Genomic DNA, 17,039 nt, shown 5'->3' on the forward strand with positions numbered 1-17,039 from the left:
ATCAAGAGACGAATAGCCCTTGACGGGCACGCGATGAGAAAAAGGTTTATCCCATGAGCGCTTCATCTCTGCTATGCACGCCGGCAAAGCGGGGAGCAGTTGTTTTGCCGTGGGAAGGCGGGACGGGAGCCTTTTCCCGTCATAGATATCACGTTTAACTCCCGGATCCCCAGGAGTTACGGGCCAAGGGATGTCAAGCTTAGCTGCTGCACGCTTACAGACCTCAACTAAGTCGCAATCCCCCACCGTCGATGCCATATCGCCACTTTGCACACTCACTGGCCTGGATGTTTGGGCTGCCGACAGGATAGCATCATCTTCCTCATCATCCGGCTCGTCTCGGAGGAGGCGAGCTAGCATCTCCTCATCCTCCTCTTCATCTCCCTCAACCTCTTCGCCGCCCGCCAGCAGCTGCTGGTCGAAAAGCGGTGCAAACTCCGGAGACTCCGAATCCATTATATCTCCCCACGAAGAAAGATCACGCGGGGGAGAAGGTTGGGTCCCCTTAACGGAATGAGGGACAGCGGAGAGAACCGGATCGTCTTTGGAAGATGCCGCCACTCGAAGCCTTCTCTCTAGAATCCTGGCCGGCATTACCCGACAGTGCGGGCAACTTTCCGCATCCGCCAGCGCAGCCTGAGCATGCTTTACGCCCATGCATGCGATACACATCGGATGCAGATCCCTGCCCGAGATCATAAATCCACATGCTGCCGGACATGAGCGCGAAGGGGCCTCCTTTCCCTTCTCCGCAGCGACTTTGGACACCGACATGGTGAGTCAAAATCTCCTAAACTCAGCTCGCCTTAACGCGTTAGCTAGGATAGGAAACACCACTAATAACAGTAATGCAAAGAGCTCAGTGACGAGCCGAAAATCCGCAACAGATTTTCTAACCAGGCAAATAAAAACTCAGTAACGAGCAGAGAATCCGTAACAGATTTATTTGACTACACTGCGTTCGGCAACGTCGACCTTGACGGCACGTTTAGGAACTGAAGCAGCGCAGCCTAGGTGCTGATGGAAAGTCCTCACGGGGAAGAGAACAAGAATGCCGTTTTTGGGGATCACAGCTGTATATATAGGGAGAGGGGTGGGCTCCTTGTATGAGCTGTGATTGGTCTATCCTCCGGACAGACGTGGTGTAATTGGTGCTTCCATAGTCTATCCCATAGTGAGATACCGAGCGATTGTTTGAAAGAGAACAGTGCTTCTATTCAGGTTTGTTTTATTCTTATAATTACTTTGAAACGTAAAGGACACCCAAAACAATCTGCTAAGCTATGTATTGAGTGTATATTGAATGTTGACAGTAAAGTACAGTATGTGTTTCAGTAAATACACAGGCAAACATAAAAATGAAACATAATTCAGTCAATTATCATGAAAAGTGCTATGGTACATAGTAAAATAGTATTCTATTCTATTCTATTCTATTCTCAATAATGTGCTTTATAAAGCCTGTTTTTGCAAAGAAACAGAAGGACACTTTTAGGGGGAAAAAGGGGGAAAAGGGGCAATGCGACTCCCTTCGGTTATAATTCAATAACTTTCAATTAGAAACTGTTATATGAAAAAATCTTTTTTCTGGTATATCCTGAGACCTAGTGGAATCAAACAAAACAATTTGCAAAGAACTGAGACACCTAAATCCTGAGTTATAGACTTTCAAAAAAAAACTTTTGAAAAAAAAATCAAAAAGCGCCTATGTTTTTTTTGTTTTTATTGTAATATTTGAAATCTATATAATGTTATTTATAAAGAATTACACTGATATTATGTAGTTTAAAAGGTTTTCTATACAATGAAACCATTTTTTAAAATTTCCTCCATTGTATGTGTATAGGGGAACCATTTGAATTTAGGTAGGCCAAATGCAGGCGAAAATCCCCCAAATAGCCGCAGAGCTTAATAAACGGTAGTGTATGTTTTAGGTTTTACTTTCTAGTCAGATGGTTCAAAGCACTTTGGAGATGCTCTTCAACAGGAGGTCCGCTCCAACTTTCAATGTATCATCACGAGCCGCAGGGTGTAATTTGGATTTGTCTGGGCATGTTTTTGTTTACTTTTAAAGGTTTTGTGCCCATCCACGTCTATGATAAGGCTGGCAGACTGCACCGGTTTTCGTTAAAAATCTTCGTTTGTGTTTTTCTGAGGAAACAAAGTCACCTACATCTTGGATGCCCTGGGGGTAAGCAGATAAACATCACATTTTCATTTTTGGGTGAACTATCCCTTTAAGTGGCCTCACCTATAAAACAAAATAACGTTCGTTTTCTTCCATTCATCCATTGACAAATTGCCAGCAATATTTACAAAACTATAAAAACCTGTCATCTAAACTTAAAATGTGATTAAAAGCGAAAACTTTATTAAATAAGAGCTAAAGTCTATAGCTAAGTTACCCTACGTTAGCCTAACGTTGAGATGCTAAAGGACTTTTTCAGAAGACACTAAACCATTTCTTTAAAGTATGTATTCAACAGAAACGTGTCTATTACATGTAAGAAAGTGTTAGAAACAGTTGTATGTATTATTTGTGTAATTTTAGGGACAAAACTTACCTTAAAACAGTGTGACAGGCGGAGATATGATCCGCTTGTTGGCTGAGTTGCTGCTTGTTTCCATGGTAACTAACCGCTCCAGTTTAAATGCAACTGAAAAGTTCGACGCGCATGCCCATTCAAAAATGCAGCGTTTACATAAATACATACATGAAGTACAACGTTACATACAGATGGATTGAATTATCAGAATGATAGATAAAATGTCCTGAAACATGATGACTTTTTGTGTAAGTGGATAGGCCAAATGTAGGTAATCAAACTGTAAATGAAATAGCTTTAGAATTTGAATTTCTTTTTCTTTCTGTCTTTATTTAACAAATTAAAAACAAACTTACAGTTGTGGAACGGTAGTAATTTACTGTCATAATTATATATATATATAATATCGTCTCAGTCTACTTAATCTTGGTGATGTCAGTAAACAATGCTATAGGCCTAGTGGACTGTTTCACATCCAGGGATGAAGGATCGGATGATAAATTTACTAAAGAGGAGGAGTCGAATGACAGTCTGTTTTATGAACAGTGCGCAGACAGTTGCGCTGCGCTGGCTTCTCTTAATGTAAACTACAAGTTAGGCTGCATTTTCCCTGCTATCTGAACATACAAGCAGTGATTAAAAGTTCGGAGACTATGGCCATGATAAACAACAGAAAACAGACGTCAATACTGTAACGAATTGCTGTAAAAATTACAGCAATATTTTACAGCAGCGTGTTGTATTTCTTATAATATAGCCAATACAGCATATTGCTGTAAACCGCAATGCATTCTGGTAAATTTCAAATCTAAAGAGGCGGGATTATCTTCAACGGTCGACATTTGGGAGCAGCAAGAAGAACGATTCACAACTGTGGAAAGTGTCTTATTTTTATTTTTCATATTTCGTAACTGTATTAGAATATTAAGGTGTCATAAACATTCGCGGTAACCGCAGATTAACGAATCCTCCGTCCGCGGAGCACGAGAGAGACTCGTGCGGGGATTCGGCAGCACATTCCCCGGCCTTATATCGGCTATAGGCTTAACATCTCTGGGTTCCTACGTTAAGAATTACAAGATTCATTGGCAAAAGATGTGATTCACGGCGACGTCGTGAATCTCAGCACACTTTCTCATGATTATTTTATGATGTACAACAAATTTGCACAGGCAGGCATCTGTTAACACGGGCACCGAAATAAAACGCGTATTTAGGGCTCGCGATTCGCGGTCAGCCGCTCACGGAGGATGTGTGTGTCACGTAAACTCTGAACGGTGCTGTTAAAGTGGTTAACGTAAGCAGTGAGATGTAGGCTACTAGGCCCTTTGATAACTTGCTTATTCGCTTATTGTTTGAATGTAACGTTAATGCTTTTTGCTAACTTTGATTTGAAGAATGAGTTAATCCAGCCTATCTTCCTGTCTGGCCTGTTTGCAGCATATTACATATTCTTGACTAACGTTATCAAGAGGAGACGGACGGAGCTTGGAGCTTTGGAGTTCACTCAGAGGTAATGGTTGCATTCTAACAATCTGAGTACCTGCATTTTACATGTAACGTTATAGAATATGTTTCTCAACTCAAGTAGAGAGATTTTTTTTTAGGGAGAATAATTCAGATGTACAAAAGCTAAAATTAATGTGAATAACATATTGTCTGCTTCCTGACTGTTTTGTAGATATTTATCCTGAGAGAGAAACAAAGTTAAAAGGCAAAGACCCATCTAAACGACAGGGCACAGAAGAAACCAGTTCAAGTGAACCCAAGTTAATTTACCAGTCTTCTTTGCAATGCGAAGGATTTTCACCGGAATTACTGACATGTAAGTACAAATACACCAAGATCTTTTTCCTTTTAGTATGTTCTTTTATCCTTTATCTACACTAGCGTTCAAAAGTTTGTGATCAGTAGGTTTTATGTTTTGAAATAAGTATTTTCTGCTCATAAAGGCTGCATTTAATTGATAAAAACTACAGAAAAAACTATAATGTTGTGAAATATTATTAAAATGTTTATCCTTTTTAATATACTTAAAAATGTAATTTATTTCAGAATTTTCAGCATCAATACTCTAGTATTCGAAATTCTACAGTGTTACATGATCCTTTAGAAATTATTGTATATGCTGATTTATTATCAATGTTAGAAGCAATTGTGCTGTTTAATATTTTTAATAACCTGTGATACTTTTTCAGGATTCTTTCATGGATTTTCTTTACTTATATCTTATATATTATACTTATATATAGTTTGTTACATTGAAATTGATTGTAAAGATTTATATTTTTAGATAAAATGTATCTTTTAAATAACTGCTGTTCTTTTAAACTTACTCATCAAAGAATCCTGAAAAAGTATCACAGGCTCCAAAACATACACTGACAACATTGACAATAACATTGACGATAAATCAGCATATTGATAATAAATGAGAATGATCTCTGAAAGATCATGTAACACTGGTGTAATGATACTGAACATTCAGCTTTGCATCTCAGAAATAAATTATATTTGAAAGTATAGTAAAATATAAAACTTGTAAAAATTGTAATAATTTTTCACTATTTTAATGTTTTACTGTTTAATATCACACTGATCTAACTGTAACAATCATCTCTCTCTGCCTTTGACTGTATCTGTCATCCCTCTGTCTTTGTCTGTATCAATGTTTTGTAAAATATCTAATGTATTGCCCTTTTTGTTCTTTTCTATATTTTTAGCCACTCTTTGCATCCTGGGATGGAAAAGCATCAGGAGCTGAACTGTTCTGCTTTTTCGATCAGAAGTTTTGTTGGACTCACTTGAGGCCTTGTTGTTTGGCCATGTTGGACTGTTCATGAAGTTGTGAAAATTCATCACTGTCTTTGTGGTATTTCGAACCATTTAATTATGACCATGTTGGTTAACTTGATGTTGGTTTCAACTTTGGCTAAATATTGGTTAACCTTAAAATTTAGCAGGTTAATATGTTTCAAGTAAATATTTTCATGCCCAATTTATTTTGGAATTCAGAATCATACTGAATACACTGTTCTATGACATTTCTTTCATGCACATTTGAGAGTTATTAAATAAGAGATTTTTTAAATAAAATTGGACCTGTTTATCAAGATTAAGATGTGTCAAATTATTATTATTTTTGTTTTTGTTAAATAATAGGTGCACTGAGTTTCATACTATACAACACTTTATGCAGTTAAATATTTTTTTAAGCTTATGCAGTTAATAAATTGTTTAAATTGCTAGTCATTATTCAGCTATCTGGAAAATAAATACTGCAAATAAAGAATATACAAATTAAAGTAGTACAATATTTTTAACAGTGAAACGTTATTTAATGATTTCCAGTACACTTGTAAAATTGCAAACTATTGCTGCAATTCCACAGTAGCAGCTTTAAATAATGTATATATCGTTGCTTGTATATATACAGAAAATTGCTGTATTTTAACAGTAAAACTGTAGTTAATCATTTACAGTGCACTTGTAAAAATCTACAGTATTGCTGGCAACCAAAGTTGCCAGTAACTTGCTGTAAATTTTACAGTAAATTTTTTACAGCACTCCTCACTCCTTAAACCCGTAAAAGTGAAAGTAAAAGCCGTCTCACTCTAACCCATCTTAAATCGGCCATAACTTTGGCTACGAATAAAAACAGTTTTGGAAAGAGCTTGAACTCGGCTTTCATATGGTATCAAAGCCTAAAACATGGTGTTGGGTTTTCCTAGATAACATTACGAATAAATTGACGATTTAATAATAATTTAAATGGATGGAGGCTATTTATTTACGAAACTGCTTTCGGTAAGTTTAGCCCATAAAATCGCACATATATCAAACGCATTCATATCACATCATATTTATTTGTGTATAATTAAAATGAGTTTGATGACCTCAATCATTCAAGAGTGACAAATAGGCAGAACATTTACACGAAGGGGGTAAAAACATGTTCACACCACTGTATGCTGATTTGTTGATCCAGATAAATGTAATGCACCCTTGCTGAATAAAAGTGCTTCTAAATAAAAACTTTTAAATGGTAGTTTACAGGACATTTATGGTGCATTTCTAGAAAATGGGAACAAATTAAGGTAAATGTAACGTGTGCTCCTGACTGACCTTCAGACTAAATAGGCATTACTATAGATGTTCAGATGTCATCGCAAAGGATTTCTCCAGTCAATTCATATTTAAATAAGGATAGACTCATTATTCCATCTGTAGCAAAGTCTAAACATTCTTAGTGAGACAAATGTGTTACTTGTTTATTCAGATGCTGGAATTGTTATACACAAACATGAGAAAGACAAGGCCAATTCATAATTTTGTAGGAATTCAGGCAAGTTTCAGCACCTCCTGTACCATCTCTCCAATCCCATCAAATATTTCATGTAGTGGTGCTTTACACATGAAAGCAGAGGTGGTGACAATCTTATTTTTCTCATCGACATGAGCCTCATTCACATGCTTACAGATGTGCTTGCAGCCAAGCTGAGAAATAGCTTTTGCAGTATCTGGAACATCTGGATACCTGAAAGCCAAAGATTCAGACGTTATGACACTATCATCCAAATGTTTGAAGTTGATCAGATTGTCTTAATGTTTCTGAAAAAAAAAAGTCTCGTATGCTCACCAAAGATGCATGTATTTGATCAAATATCTATAGCCTATAATAATTTCATTAGAACAATAGTTTACGTAATAGTTCATAATTATTATGCATTTTGAAAACAGCTGTGCTACTACATATTTTTTGTAAAAACGAGAACACTATTTAAATATATATATATATATATTGGAAACAGGGTTATAGTTAAATAAAAACAATAAAAAAACTTGAAATAAAATAAACATCAACTTATTTAATATTTTCTTTAAAATGAAAGTTATTTTATATTCATTCAATTTAACTTGACTTACTAAAATATTTGAAACCAAAATGAACACAACAAGGGTTGCCACCTGTCGCTTAAAATACGGAATCGTCCCGTATTTGAGAATGAAATTGCGCGTCCCGTTTTGAATCAATAAGGGACGGGTTTTGTCCCGTATTTTTAATTTTTTTTTTTAAAGCAGCGTCATGCAAATACTCACTGCGGTAAAGCCAGCCGCGGTTCAGAAAAACACGGTCAAGCCAGCCGCGAATGATTTTAAGTATGCGCGCATATTACAGTGATTACGGTAGTTTCAGAAACTTCACAGAGAGAACGCGCTTGCAGAGCGCTTTTCATTCAGACGCCCACGAGATAATACTACAAAATGCGCGTGAATTTTTACTTACTTATTTATTTGCATTTCTGCTTTAATATCCGTTTTATTTATTGGTGTACTTGACGGTTCTTTTCTGAGAAATGGGACATTATTAGACTTAGAGTCTAATAAGTAGAAAAAAAAACAATGATCAGTTCTTATTCAGGACGGCCCATATTATATGAAAAAATCATATGAAACCTTTTTACTGCAAACCCCCGAATGCGTCCCTTATTTTTGGGTATTAAAAGTGGTAACCCTAAACACAACTATCTAGACATATCTTACTTTTTTTTTTTTTTTTTGCTAAAAGTCACATAATCTACCTGTCATCCTTGTCATGGCCAACAGTCACTTCACAGCCAGGGAAAACCTTAGCAGCCAGCACAGGTGAGATGCAGCACAAGCCAATGGGCTTCTTTTCAGCATGAAAGGCCTCCAGCGATGTTTTTACCTGCTCATTGACCGAGCAGTCTTTACCCTGGACAGCCCAGCTACACAGGTTCTTGGCTGCTCCAAAGCCACCTGCAAAATAATGTTAAAATAATACTAAGCAAAATGCTGAGCTTAACAGTATATGGACATTCTTCCAGAAGCAGTGTTTTAACCAGGGAAGATGATGGCATCCAGATCCTTTACGTTGAGCTCCGAGAGGTCTTGGATTTCACCCCGGGCAAGTCTGGCACTCTCCACAAGCACATTTCTCTTTTCCTCTGTTGGAGAGCCTTTCAAGTGATCTACAACATGCATCTGATCAGTGTTGGGTGCAAATATCTTCACCTGTGGGAAGGTTAGAAAAGAACCATGTTAATCACGTGTTACTTTCCAAGGTAGGCTGAAAAGGTAAAAACCAGCTAAACAAAAGTTACAAATACAATATTTAATAGTTTAGATACAATGCTTCTTTCTAGGAGTGAAGATGAGATAAGAGAAACGAACATCTTTGAAGCTTTGAATCAACTGAACCAATTGCTTTGCAAAATGATTCACTGTTTCGAAGCATTTACTGAAATCACGTGACTTTCTGGAGTTTGACGCGCACTCTGAACCACTGTTTCCGGTCGAGTGGGTGTGTGCATAGATACTGTAATAAATTCGGCCACCACTAGGGGCCACTGGTGATCTTCGCTATATCAAATTAGCACCTATGCTGCCACCACCTTTGATCAAACCCGGTCTGGTCCGGGAGGAGCACTCCAAACACACTCAAGAGTAGAATTACAAAGAATATACTTTATTAATAACAATAGCAGCCATATGGCATTGTCTCATATCAAGTTCTTGATTACATACACTGGTCATATAAGCTCATTAAACCGTGAACACACACTTAAAAGAGAACCCGAGTACTCGTTCCAAATTCACAGCAAACAATAATAGTGAGAGATTTCATACACTGCACACGTAGAAACTCCAAGCATAAATCACGTGCCCTGTGTGTACTAACCAGCACAAGCGATCAATATACTATATTCAAGAGGCCAATAATCACATATAGCAGAGTACAACAATAACACACATAAATAGTATGAAATGAATAAAACATTCGGACTTCCCTGTCCACGTCCAACGACACCCTGCCGTCACTGTGAGGAGTCAGCCTTCCCCTCCTCTGGAGTAATCATAGGAAGGTCGTTATCATGCAGCCTGCCAGAGTCCACCTACACTCACGTTTCCCTCTCTATCTAATTTTCCCCTCCCGGTAACTACCTCCAGGCCAATAAGTGGGACCCCGGTTTTCTTCAGCGCCGGTGGTGCTAGCCAACCACGAACGCCACAGATCCCTCTTATTCTGTGGACACAGCAGGCTAAACACAACGTTCAGTCTCTTTCACAATTCATTATCAAACAAAAAACCGTCTCACCTTTCCCCTCCCCCATTTTAAAAGCATCCAGAAATTGCTCATTATCCACAGGTGTGTTCGGAGACATCATTCCTCCCGTGTTTATCTATAGCATTGACGTTATGCACCATCAATCAGATTATAATCATTACACTACTTCCCCTCTTGAAAAAATAGGACTCGTCCTCGAGTCCCTAAACCGGTCCCTCATAATCCTTGAACCATACAGGGGGTTTCCGTGTCCGTAGGGGACGGCCCCGCTCCGTAATAACTGATGTATGCAATTGCCCCGAAGCTGCAGACAAATCACTCCTGTTAGCCCCCTCAGCAACTGTAAATCCAACAGGTAAAGGAGGCTCTCTCACTATGGCTGGAAACCCAGGGGAGCCACCGCTGTCCACAGCTGGAACTTCAATTAAAGCAGGAGACACCTCAGCCCCAGTAGAAAGCTGTGATGTTTGAGAGCCCTCGATTGCAGCAGGCAGCACAGGGGGAGCAGCTACTCCAGCAGCGGCGGATGAAACAACCGATCGAGACCCCTCAGTAGCACCGGAACAAGCAGACGTATGGACATCCCCAACTGCAACAGGGAAATTAGGTGGCCGTGATCGTCGAAACACCCAACTAGACCCAAAGCCTGGACCCTTTTCTTTCCTTCTTGTAGTCGGGGCAGAAGTAATCTTCTGATCAGCTTTGGTTCCGGTATGACCACCCACCGACTCTGCAACCATAGAAGGGACACAAGGTTTCAATTGATTAAAATGCACCACATGATCTGTACCTCCTGCCTCTGGCTGTATTTGATACAACACTTCAGAAACCCTTTCCAAAATCCTATATGGACCCTTAAACCGTTTCTGCAACTTTGGACTCACCCCCTTCTTCCTAACCTTATTCTTTAGCCACACCAACTCCCCCTCTGAATAATACTGCAACTTAGCTTTAAAGTCAAAATACAGCTTTTGATGTTCCGAGGCTCTAGTCTGATGATTTTTTACGGCCCCCACTACTGTTGAAAGACTTTCAGCTACTCCACTCACATACTCATTTACCGTTGAAAATCGCTCTTGTCCATCTACATTCATCATGATATCAATAGGCAAAACCATCTCTTGACCAAATAAAACTTTATATGGGGTAAAGCCAGTACTGGAATGAACGCTACTTCTATAAGCCATCATCACGTAAGGCAAAAGGACATCCCAATTCTGCTGATTGTCATCAACATAAAAAGACAACATAGACAGCAACGTACGATTAAACCTCTCAATCATTCCATCTGACTGAGGCTGATAAGGAGATGTCCTTGTCTTATTAATGCCTAGCAACCGACACAATTCCCCAAACAAATTCGATTCAAAATTTCGACCTTGGTCGGAATGCAAGCTCCTAGGGGTTCCATAACGACACACCCACTCTTCTACCAGTACTTTGGCTATGGTCTTTGCCTCCTGATTTGGAAGGGGGTACGCTTCTGTCCATTTTGAAAAATAATCCCCCACCACCAACACATATTTATTTTTAAGGAGGGTCTCAGGAAGGGGTCCTAATATGTCAAGCGCAACCCGTTCATACGGACGAGATGTTACAGAAGGAATAAGGGGAGCCCGGGGGAGCGGACTGATTACCTTATGCACCGCGCATTCAGGACATTCCTGACACCATCGCTTCACATCCTTATACCACCCCGGCCAATAAAAACGACCCCTCACCTTTTCTTGTAGCTTTTGGACTCCCAAATGAGCTCCAGAAGTTGTATTATGCAGCAATCTCAAAATTTCTGGCACCATAGAATGGGGAATGATAACTTGAGTTTTTGCACTCAGACCATTTTTTGGAGGCAACAGCCTCACTAATCTCTGCCCCTGAACTTCTATCTGTTCCCAGACCAAGGCATACTTCTTAAGAGATGGGTAGGTGTTCATAACTTCCTGTCTATTACCTTTCTGAGTCTTTAATTTTAACATCAAACTCAACTCTGGATCACTATGCTGAGCTCTAGTCAAATCATTCTTTTCTTCTTCCACCCCACCTATCTCTTGATTTACTAACTCTCCCTGTTCTACAACACCACCCGCAGGTGCAGGTGCAGGTTCTACTTCTACATAACTAACAGAGCTAATCACAGCCTCCCCAGAATAGGCGGGTAACCTTGATAGCGCATCTGCATTAATGTGATCCTTGCCTGGTCTATGAACAATTTTATATTGAAAAACGGCTAACTGTTCCAACCAACGGGCCAACTGACCTTCCAAACCCTGGAAATTATGCAACCAACGAAGAGAGTTATGGTCCGTTCGTAGCAAAAACTCTTTTCCTAAAAGGAAATGTTTAAAATACTTGGTAAAAGTAACCACACTAAGCAGTTCTTTCTTGGTGGTGGCGTATTTACGTTCTTGTTTACTTAGAGTTCTACTTGCGTACGCCACCACTCTCTCCAAGCCGTCCACTTCCTGTGACAAAACAGCTCCAATCCCTACGTCACTAGCATCTGTATCCAGGATAAACGAGCGTTGGGGATCTGGATAGGATAAAATTGGAGCAGTAATGAGGCAAGATTTCAACTTCTCAAAAGCAACCTGACAGCAGTCGTCCCACTGAAAACGCCTCCCCTTCTCAGTCAGTCGGTGCAAAGGTCTAGCCAACTCAGCAAAGCCCTTTACAAATCGCCTATAATATGAGGCTAAGCCCAAAAAGCTTCGTACTTCAGTCTGATTTTTAGGGACTGGCCATGATTTAACGGCTTCTACTTTGCTGGGGTCGGCCATAACCCCCTCGGCCGAAATAACATGACCCAGGTATTGAACTTTAGTGGCAAACAGATTACATTTCGATGGTTTCACTTTGAGATTGGCAGCCTGCAATTTGGACAACACTTGCCCTAACCGCTGAAGATGTTCCTCAAAATTTTTCCCAAAAACTATAATATCGTCCAAATAAACTAAACACACAGACCACTGCAAATCTGCCAAGATCAGGTCCATAAGCCGTTGAAATGTACTTGGACTGTTGGACAACCCAAAAGGAAGAACATTAAATTCAAAGAGCCCCTGTCTTGTTATAAAGGCTGTTTTGGGACGATCTTTAGGATCTACTTCGACCTGCCAGTAGCCACTAGCTAAGTCTAAAGTAGAAAACCACTGTGCATGAGTTAGACTATCTAGTGCGTCATCGATACGTGGAAGAGGATAGGCATCCTTTCTAGTGACATCGTTTAACTTACGATAGTCGACGCAGAACCTCAGTGACCCATCTTTCTTTCTCACCGGAACAACCGGAGCGGCCCAAGGACTACAGGATGGTCGTATGATACCCCTTTCCTCCATCTGCTTCACATGATCTGCCACCTCCTGCTGCAAATGGAGTGGTACCCGACGAGGAGCTAATTTAATGGGCTTTGCATCCCCGGTGTCAATTTGATGGAGGGTCCTATGGGTCCGTCCTAAATCCGTGTCACTTTTACAAAAAACAGAAAGATAGTTACTTAATAACTCTTGAACAGCTTGTAACTGTGTCGGTTCCAGGCCTCTATTATTCAGCCCCAGATTTTGCAACAGCACTTCGGCTGTCCATGGCTGCTCCATCAGATCTTTATCTAAAGTATTAACTGCACTATCCCCTATCTGAACGTCAGTACACAAAGTGCCAATAGTTGTCCCTTTTCTTAACATAAGTTCCTCGCTTGTCACATTGATAACCCTTAGGGGCAACACTCCCTTTTCTACCCTACATAATACACGAGCCACTAGGACATCAGTAACCAGTTTATCAGAAGGTTCCAACATCCCTTCCATACACTCTAACTCCACTCCTTCCACACTACCAGGAATGATAACCTCAGTTCTAGGGGGCACAATCACATCCTGCCTTACTGATACAGTCCTTGTCTTGTTGTTCACATTACCCAAATGTAGAGGTAGGCTCTTCCCCATTAAGACACAACGTGATGCACTCAAATCAATTACTGCACCAAACTTCCTCAAGAAGTCAGTGCCTAAAATTATCTCCTGTAAAGGTATGTCAGCTACTAGAAAATCTGTGGCCAGAGCCAACGCCTCTATCTGGCACACAGTTGACCACTTCCCTATAATATTCATTTGTCCCCCATCAGCTACAGACACCTTCCCTAAATAGGGCACTAATTCGGAGCCCCCATTTGTTGCTTTTTGCCAAAATTCTTTAGACACTACTGATACCTGAGCACCCGTATCTAACAACAAATCACAAACTGCACCTCCCACTCTAGCTGATAAAAACACCCTGACACCCTGTTCACTACAAGAAACACTAATTTGCAGGCCAGTTGTATAGTCAGGGAGGGGGGCAAGCATTTGGCCTTCTTTACTCGCCCCCTCTATTTTCCCTGCACATAAGGACATTCTTTTCTCAAATGACGATCACAACCACACTCCCAACATACATCGCCACGACCCTTCTGGCCCCGACTAAACCCCTGTGATTCAGAATGGGAAGGAGCCCTAAAAGACGAGACATTATTAGCTTGAGCCCTGGTAAGACTTTGAACAGTCACCTGTAAAGTTCTAACTTCCTGGCGCAAGCTCTCTACCGTTTCAAGCAATATAGCCATCTGGGTATCATTAGGACTATTATTGGACACTCCCCGCACCTTTAATTCAGATGTAGCCTGACTACGCTCCAGCTCTCGAATAAGCTCCAATTCAGAAGCCAAGTTTATAGCTGCCTCTAATGTAGTTGGTCTAGCACTACGGAGCTGTATTCGCAGCTCACCAGTCCCCACATGTGATAAATATGTGATAAATAAAATGCTCACGTGCCAATAAATCTTGCGTATCACAATTAGCAACTGGGTAAGATTTAGCTACTAAACGCCTTAAAGCATTACCAAACTCACGTGCGCTTTCCCCAGGTAATCGTCGCCTAGCTGACAGACTTGCACGGTTCCAATCCTCACTTTCGCAAGGATCAAAACACTTGCACAAAGCTTCTTTTAGTTTGTCATAACTACTGCGATCTTCTATTGTCAGGCCACAGAATACGTCTCTTGCTCTACCAGACAACAAAAGTGACATAAACTTTAATTTTAATTCCCCATTCCAACTATTCACCTCTGCGGCCATTTCAAATTGTTGGGACCAATCAGACCAATCACGGCCGCTACCTGTAAATGTCTCTGGCATGAACACGGGACGATTCACGACACTATTAGCAGTAGCATTTATACTCCCAGCTGATTGAGCCGAAATCTCTTGACTAGAATGTGCATTTTCAGAGTGCTCCATTTTTATATATTATCACAAAAAATGTGAATAACTTCAGTTAACCCCACCGCTGCCACCAGTGTAATAAATTCGGCCACCACTAGGGGCCACTGGTGATCTTCGCTATATCAAATTAGCACCTATGCTGCCACCACCTTTGATCAAACCCGGTCTGGTCCGGGAGGAGCACTCCAAACACACTCAAGAGTAGAATTACAAAGAATATACTTTATTAATAACAATAGCAGCCATATGGCATTGTCTCATATCAAGTTCTTGATTACATACACTGGTCATATAAGCTCATTAAACCGTGAACACACACTTAAAAGAGAACCCGAGTACTCGTTCCAAATTCACAGCAAACAATAATAGTGAGAGATTTCATACACTGCACACGTAGAAACTCCAAGCATAAATCACGTGCCCTGTGTGTACTAACCAGCACAAGCGATCAATATACTATATTCAAGAGGCCAATAATCACATATAGCAGAGTACAACAATAACACACATAAATAGTATGAAATGAATAAAACATTCGGACTTCCCTGTCCACGTCCAACGACACCCTGCCGTCACTGTGAGGAGTCAGCCTTCCCCTCCTCTGGAGTAATCATAGGAAGGTCGTTATCATGCAGCCTGCCAGAGTCCACCTACACTCACGTTTCCCTCTCTATCTAATTTTCCCCTCCCGGTAACTACCTCCAGGCCAAAAAAAATGCAAAGATGATCTTCGATCATTACATGCTACTATAAATGTTAAATGAGCCAGGGCATTTACGTTTGGGTCCGGGGAATGAATGAAACGCACTGTTCACGAAATTAAAGTTGAACTCAATGTGTGTACACACAGATACACAAGGTATTTCCCCTTAACAATTATGCAAATGTACAAATTACTAATATCTCGAATATATATAAATAAATATAACTTTTTCAACATGAAAAAGGTACCTTGTGAGACATGGGCTGCGAATGATCTTCATAAATACCCATTTCTCAATTGTGCACATACATCAGTTTGTTCTATCATTTTTACAACCAAGTTTAAAATTTTACATAACTTTGCATCAACATATCACCGCGGTTTATCTTGATGAATTTTCACACAGAATTAAGCAATAATAATGTTTTCTCTTGTCTTTGATATACCACTATCCGCTATTTAATTGAGAAAACACAAATTATATCTAGACAAGTTTCGTATGCAAGACCGAAAGTAAGAAGCACACACACTCGTCGCCGAAGCTCACCAACGCCATCTTATGCACCGAGAAGCTTCACGAAGCAGCGAATCGAAAGCGGTCATCATCATATATGATACTGTATATGAATATGAAATGCACAAAACCCCTGAGATCGTGGAGGTACCTGAAGCAAATTGCTTTTCCCAAACTGCGCATGATCGGTGACCTATGCAAATTCTCAAATAGGCCACGCCTGCCTGGTGACGCAGTATCGATTACGCTGTAATGAAACCCCTGGAAAAAAGTGCATCCCAGTGAGGTACATTTTATAAATGAATCGTTCACTCGAGTAGAATCTTTTAGTGAATCGGTTGAACAGTCTGAACGATTCGTACTGAGTAAACAACTGGTAAAGAATACCCAGCAAACATTGGTCCGACGGCGAAGTCCTGTCCCTGGCCAAAAATAGTCGCGGTAGGACGACAAAATATGCAAAAAAATTTAACACAAAATATTTCTTAAAAATGCATTCAGATGCATTTGTACATGTCTACAATTATATGTGGTTGCATGTAAAGTTGTTACTTTGACTTTTAGCTGAGTGTAGTTCAAAATAATCCCGCGGTTGTGAAAGGACGTCCAGCAGGTGACGTCTTTTACACGTGCATTTATAGTCCATCGTCAACCTCTATAAAATCCTTATGAAATATGCAAAAGCAATTGTGCTTACATTCACATTCACATTGGCATACTACAGTAATTAATTTAAGTGCCCAAAGTAGTTTCTTAAGAGGTTGTTAATAGACGTCCACTGACGTCCTTTAAACGTTTAGTAAGACCCATGCAAACCAGCACGGAAATCTTTATTTAAAAAACTTCCATTTGTTTTACATCTTGTTTTATGTCACCTCCATAAAACGTCACCTCCACGTTTAAGCCGATCCCTACTAGTCTCAAAAACTA

The 17,039-nt window shown here is 40.0% G+C and overlaps 1 protein-coding gene across 1 annotated transcript; it reads right to left on the reverse strand.

Moving 5' to 3' along the window:
* Positions 1-6,887: 6,887 nt before the first annotated feature.
* On the reverse strand, positions 6,888-13,845 carry LOC141343129 (glutamine amidotransferase-like class 1 domain-containing protein 3, mitochondrial). Its single transcript, XM_073847736.1, has 4 exons — positions 13,837-13,845; positions 8,411-8,576; positions 8,129-8,327; positions 6,888-7,083 (listed from the first exon to the last, which is right to left on the reverse strand). Exons 2-4 carry the CDS (start codon positions 8,550-8,552, stop codon positions 6,888-6,890), a joined length of 537 nt encoding a protein of 178 aa, XP_073703837.1. The 5' UTR covers positions 8,553-8,576; positions 13,837-13,845.
* Positions 13,846-17,039: the final 3,194 nt, after the last annotated feature.

The sequence above is a fragment of the Garra rufa genome, chromosome 1 (assembly GCF_049309525.1).
Source record: "Garra rufa chromosome 1, GarRuf1.0, whole genome shotgun sequence".
NCBI lineage: Eukaryota > Metazoa > Chordata > Actinopteri > Cypriniformes > Cyprinidae > Garra > Garra rufa.

What these genes read in the sequence shown, in the direction of transcription:
- LOC141343129 (XM_073847736.1), bottom strand. Translation starts at nt 8,552, where the DNA reads ATGCATGTTGTAGATCACTTGAAAGGCTCTCCAACAGAGGAAAAGAGA. An exon ending in GGATGCCATCATCTTCCCTG is followed by an intron (nt 8,328 to 8,410) that starts GTTAAAACACTG and finishes ATTATTTTGCAG; the next exon opens with GTGGCTTTGGAGCAGCCAAG. An exon ending in GGCCATGACAAGGATGACAG is followed by an intron (nt 7,084 to 8,128) that starts GTAGATTATGTG and finishes TTTGGCTTTCAG; the next exon opens with GTATCCAGATGTTCCAGATA.